At 38.8% G+C, this 5,896-nt stretch overlaps 1 protein-coding gene across 8 annotated transcripts in view; it reads left to right on the top strand.

Moving 5' to 3' along the window:
* The first annotated feature begins 1,062 nt into the window (after positions 1 to 1,062).
* The window catches only part of CLXN (calaxin), a 35,991-nt gene continuing 31,157 nt past the window's right edge, over positions 1,063 to 5,896 (top strand). For all 8 annotated transcript variants that reach the window (XR_001886685.1, XR_001886686.1, XR_001886681.1 and 5 more), the window contains exons 1-3: positions 1,063 to 1,280; positions 4,849 to 5,004; positions 5,726 to 5,830. Coding sequence is in view for 2 of the 8 variants with exons in the window: in XM_017877617.1 (XP_017733106.1) it covers positions 1,223 to 1,280; positions 4,849 to 5,004; positions 5,726 to 5,830 (319 nt within the window). In the remaining 6 variants the exon portion in view is untranslated. The remainder of the gene's footprint in view (positions 1,281 to 4,848; positions 5,005 to 5,725; positions 5,831 to 5,896) is intronic.

Raw genomic sequence — 5,896 nt, 5'->3', positions numbered from 1 at the left:
AAGGACCAAGGTTACTGAGATATTTTCCAGAAAAGCAAAATTGGGCTGTATCCCACACCCAAGTGGTAGTTGTCAGCCCCTGTTTTCATTGGGGGGAATGCCTATTTAAGCAGTATAAAAATTCCTAGTGACTTTCTTCAGATTCCACAGACAACCTCCACCTTTTGAGAGTGAGATGAGGGCAGTGGGAAAAGAAAAAAAAAAAACTACAGTCACAAGCCACATAGCGCCATTTAAGTCAACGTCAGACAACATTAGGACAGTGGTCCCATAAGATATAACACTGTACTGGAACACTGCTCCTTCCCCAGAGTGCTTAGCACTCTGTCCTAGCTGCCTGCAGCATTCCGCGCGGTGACCTGCTGTGCAGGTGTGCAGCCCAGAAGCAATGGGCTGTACCATACGGTCCGGCGTGCAGTAGGCGAGGCCATCTAGGTTTGTGTCAGTGCACCGTGATGTGCGCACAGTGATGAAATCTCCTCGTGACCTCAGAACGCATCCCCATCCTTAGACAACCCGTGGCTGTATTCCAATATCCCCTTGCTCTCAGAAACACAACTAAAAGCTTGAAGACCTCAGGTGACAGACTGCCTCCTGTTACCGCACCAAGATTGACAGCCTAAGCAGTGGCTCCGCCCAAAGAGCAAGCTCCTCGCCCTACGACTGGAGGCCAGGCAAGACAGTCCTCTGGGCAGCACCCTTGCTATTTTGTGACGCTGCTCCAGCCCCCAGGACGTCCGAGATCTTAGGCTTCCCCTTGAGGCGTGACGCTCACCACCCGAAACACCTCTCATACAGCGTGCACACCACATTTCAGATTTTAATGATTTACACTGCAATCAAGCAAAAAGGTTGTGAACTCAAAAGCTAGCAACAACTGAACATTTAAACTCCAACGTCCACAATCAGAATACAGCCCTCAAGGCGGCCAGCTGGGACCCTGCAGGCAGCACCGGGCACGCAGGACCTAGTGCATGCCGCTGTTGAGCCGATGGGCGGAGCCCAGTTGTTGCCATGGCCACGTCGCGGGCAGCCTCGGAGCCAATCCGCGGCGGGTCGAGCCGTTGCCTTGGCTACACCGTCTGTTAGGGCAGCGCACGCAATCAGTGACCGAGACCTCACCGAGTTGCCCCAGCACCAGGGCTCGCGGGGGTCCCGGGAGGGTCTCGGCAGCCGTGCGCCCCGAGACCCCCGCCGCGGCCGGATTCTCTGAGCGCCAGGCATGAACCGCAAGAAGCTGCAGAAGCTGACAGACACCTTAGCTAAAAATTGCAAGCATTGTAAGTAAGAATCTAGTGCCGGACAAGTCGAGGCTCCTGGACCGAACCTGGGTCCCACCCGGTGCCAGGGTCCGCTGTTCTGCCTGCTTCCCGCCTCCTGGGCCTGTGTGGGCTACCTACCGCCCCTCCACTCCCGCCCCTTAGGCATAAGTCAGTGAGTGAATCCCCGGGGTGCTAGCTCCTTGGGTTTGATTTTAGGAACCCAGGCCTCCACCTCTAGTGCTACCTACACTCCCACACATGCATTTACTTGCTTCTCCAAGCCTCTTATTTTACCTGATAGAAACATGTGATGTTAGCCTCAGTGAGGTGTAAAATAAATGCTAAAACCCACTGGTCTCAAGAAAAGTAGCACCACCAACGTGCACTCACCCTGCTTTCTAGCTCGCATACACACCCGCAGGTACAAGTTCTGGAAGCTTACCAAGAGACCCATAGGAGAAAACGGTGCTCAACTTCTCAACATCTTTAGGAGATGTTAGTTGTGTCATCTCATCTGTGCCTCAGAACAAGATTTGTTTGGAAACCAGAGTTCAGCACAACTAAACACGCGGTAAAGAATGGATTCCCAACTTTAGACTTCCACTTTCCAGTGGCCCCTAGTGTTGAAAGATAAAGGAGACTTTGCAGGTGACAAGATGAGCCCTATTTGAAGGCACCTGCTCTAATCTCGCATTTGAAAGAGTGGTCCTGGAATTTCATAGGAAACTTTGAGTTTATATTCAGACTGAAAAACATAATTGCACTTGAGCAAGGAAACCGTGGGTATGGGTTAGATGAGGAAGATATTGCCTGTCGAGCAAACTTAGAAGTTGTGTATTGATTGCAAAACTACTGGTCACTTGAAGAAACAGAGGCAACAATTCCCCAAATATCTGCGTTGCTCAAAGAAGAAGGAATAAACATGTTGACATAGTTTTAGAGATCATAAGATCTAGTGCATTCTAATTATCATTAGTATCTGATTTAATACCTGGTAAGAAATGCTCTTTTAGTGGGATGGTGACATAAATGAATGTTATGGTATGTGTAAGCATCTTAAAATGTTTAAGAAACAAATCCTGTAATTTAAGATATTATTATGACTACTATACTCTGATGAGAGTTTTGTTCTGTTATTGTTTTTCTTAAAACACTTTCATTTCTGGGAGAAGAATAGGTATTCTTCTACTAAACATCTAGTAAACATTTCTGATAAATATTCAAAAACAATGCAATAGCTGCTATACACAATACTAATTTTGTCCCTTTCCATAAGTTTGAATTTGATTTAGTCTCTGTTCAGTAACTTTGAATGCATTGCAAACAATCATTCTGTAAACAATGCAAAAGGTGAGTGTATATTTTTAAAGATATAGAAAAATATGCAGGAAAAAGTCTACTCTTGATTTTTTTTCTTAACTAAAAAAATTTAAGAGTTTACAAACTTAGATGATTATTAAAGTCATGAAATAGTTTATGTCATGGACATTATAATAATTTTAAATTTTCTTTAACAGAAGAACTTTCCCCTAAAGTTAAATTTTGTTTTATTTGCAAGACAATAAAGCTATCAAGAGTCAATGGATAAATTTTGTAAAATCAAAGAAGAGTGAAAGATCTTAAGAGAGCATCTGGTTCATGCACCATTCTACAGATACGTTCTGCAGGACACATTTAGAGCATTCCAAGAAGATGAAAATCTGTTCTTGAATTTTCTTCAGTTTCATTTAATATTGTATTCTAGAATTTAAGAAATGTTTAGCAATAAAAGTTTTCTTATGGCTAACCTTTGATCCTTTGGGTAATAAATTAAACTAACTTTTAAAATTTTATTTCAGCTGAGATGGAAAAATGGCTAACCAACATCCCCTCTGCTACCATTTTATATACATGAACAGAGTACATCATTCTTCATGCAGGCTTTTCTTCCCCAACCACTAACAGCTCTTGCTTTTTAAGAGGTTTGTGTGTGTGTATATGCGGTTACATGTAACATGAAATTTACTATTTTAACCATTTTAAGTGCTTACATCCACCTCCAGAACTTTTTCATCTTCCCCAATGGAAACTCTACCCATTAAATATTAACTCACCATTCCCTCCTCATCCTAGCCCCTGGCAACTACCATTCCACTTTGTCTCTATAAATCTGACTAAGTACCTCATATACGAGGAATCATACAATATGTGTCCTTTCGTGCCTGGCTTATTTGACTTAGTGCAATGTCCATAAATGTTCATCTATGTGTCAGAATTTTCTTCCTTTTTAAGGCTGAATAATACTTCATTGTATGAATACGCCACATTTTGTCTATCCATTCCTCCATTGATGGACTCTTGCATCTGTCTTTTGACTGTTGTGAATAATGACACTATGAACATTGTTGTACAGGTTCCTGCTTTCAGTTCTTCTGAGTATGTATTTAGAAGTAGAATTCCTGGATCATACAATAATTGTGTTTAATTTTTATGAAGCGCCATCATACTGCTTTCCAGTGACTAACAGTTGTTTTTAAAATCATAACCATTATATTGTTTCCTACTGTTTATTTGCTGAATCTTTTTTCCGAAAGTTTTTAGTGTTTCTCTTTAAATGTGGTTCTCCAAACCAGATATCTCACAAAAGCCTGTACTGACCTCTAGGATGAGGTGTGATTTTTCCATTCCTAGATGCTGTCTTCTGTTATACACACGCAGGTTTTGTCCTTGTTTGTTAAAATGCTCAATCATAGTTTTGTCTGGTTTCTAAATAAATTTTCCCCAACTTCCTCCCATACTTGGTATTTGGGCTTTTATATTATCAAGACCAGGCAATAACCTTTCCACCTACATTCTCAAATGGGGATTGGAACACAAATAATTAACTCAATATACAATAATGTGTACAATAATGTGTATGAGCAATACATAATACAATACAATATACAATAATGTGTATGAGCAAGTATCTGTGTGTATATATCCTTTAAATAAAAATGTCCTTCCTCCAAACTATTACTGAATATACTTGCATGTCAATTTTTACATAATCCTCAAGAAGAGCCATATTGGGTGCTAAAATATGCTTTAAAGCTTTTTTATTGGAAAACTGGTGACTCTAGTTTCCAAAATCTGGCTTATGAATTCATGAAGCCTAAAGTGAAATGAAAATCGTTACCTAGTTCTCATGAACCTGACATCTATTTCCGGGGAAAAGAAGTTGTAAATCTCTTTTCAATTTACTATGAATGCCATAGTAAAAATACCGAGAAAAAGTTACCATTTTTTAATCTTACCATTCTTATTTTAAGTCATATTTCTACCAGCCTTGTAGAGTTTAGAATCTGACACCACTATCATTATTCCAGTAACTTGGCTAACATTTTCATATTTTTTCCCTAAACATGAGAATTCCTGTTCGGAGGGTATGCTACTTCCTTAATTTCTATTAAGTTAAGGGTCATTAATCTCAAAACAGGAAAGTCTTCTATTGACAATTACCTATTTGATGTCTTTGATGTTGTTTGTCTGTAAACTTATTGCAAAATTTAAGTTAGAACTTAACGATTAAAGATTCACTTTTGTTATGTCTATTTTATTCTTTCAGTTAATAAATTTGAAGTGAACTGTCTTATAAAGCTTTTTTATAGCTTGGTGGGAGCAGTAGAGAGGCAAGGTCTGGTTATTGGACTGGATCGTAATGCATTTCGAAACATCCTGCATGTGACATTTGGAATGACAGATGACATGATTATGGACAGAGGTAAGAGACACGCAAGATTCAAATTAGCCAAATCCAGCCATAACTGGAAAAAAAAAAAAAAGGTTTGGTGCTTGGATATCCTCTTGGTAGGAAGCTTAGTGTTTTGCATTCCCAGTGTCATTGGAATATACAAATTTAATTTTGAAAAGATCACAGAAAAGGAGGTAATATCGGCTTTGTTTTGTGTATTTAAGAAGAAGACAAAGTCATGTTGACTAACTACCTTTCTCTTACCTTATATCAGAAAACCCAAAACATTTCGATTTCTACTTAATAAACATAATAAATAGAATAGTTTTAAAAGGACATTTAAATTCTTTCCATCACAGAAAATATTTCTGTGGCAAGATATAATTCTATGCATCAAGTAATGACTTGAGTAACAAAAATATAAAGTATTTTATTTATATTAGCATGTTTAACATATCTAATTAATATGATCAACTTATTTTATAGCAACATACTTATTATTAATTAATGATCAATATACTTAGACATTGAGAATTGTATTTGTTCCCACAAAACATTTTAAAAATTGAATGTTTAATAAAACAGTTTCATGATATCATGATGTCTTAGTTTCCTCTTTCATCAAATGAGAATATTGGACTGTACAAACTGAAGTGTTCTCTTAATTTTAAAAGTGAGTGATGCCAACGTAGATTCTTTACTGAGAATTATCATGCAGGACAGGTGTTCCATTTAACCTCTTTCCCTTTAGTATTCCGAGGTTTTGATAAAGATAATGATGGCTGTGTAAATGTATTGGAGTGGATTCATGGATTATCACTGTTTCTTCGAGGATCTTTGGAAGAAAAAATGAAATGTAAGATTGCAGGTTGTCCTATTGGTTTGTACTTTATGAATAACATATCTAAAGCACTTAAATCAG

The sequence above is a fragment of the Rhinopithecus bieti genome, unplaced genomic scaffold (genome assembly GCF_001698545.2).
Source record: "Rhinopithecus bieti isolate Rb0 unplaced genomic scaffold, ASM169854v2 scaffold_11288, whole genome shotgun sequence".
In the NCBI taxonomy this organism is placed as follows: domain Eukaryota; kingdom Metazoa; phylum Chordata; class Mammalia; order Primates; family Cercopithecidae; genus Rhinopithecus; species Rhinopithecus bieti.
Note: the sequence above shows the minus strand (reverse complement) of the source record. Positions and strands in the feature narration are given on the sequence as shown.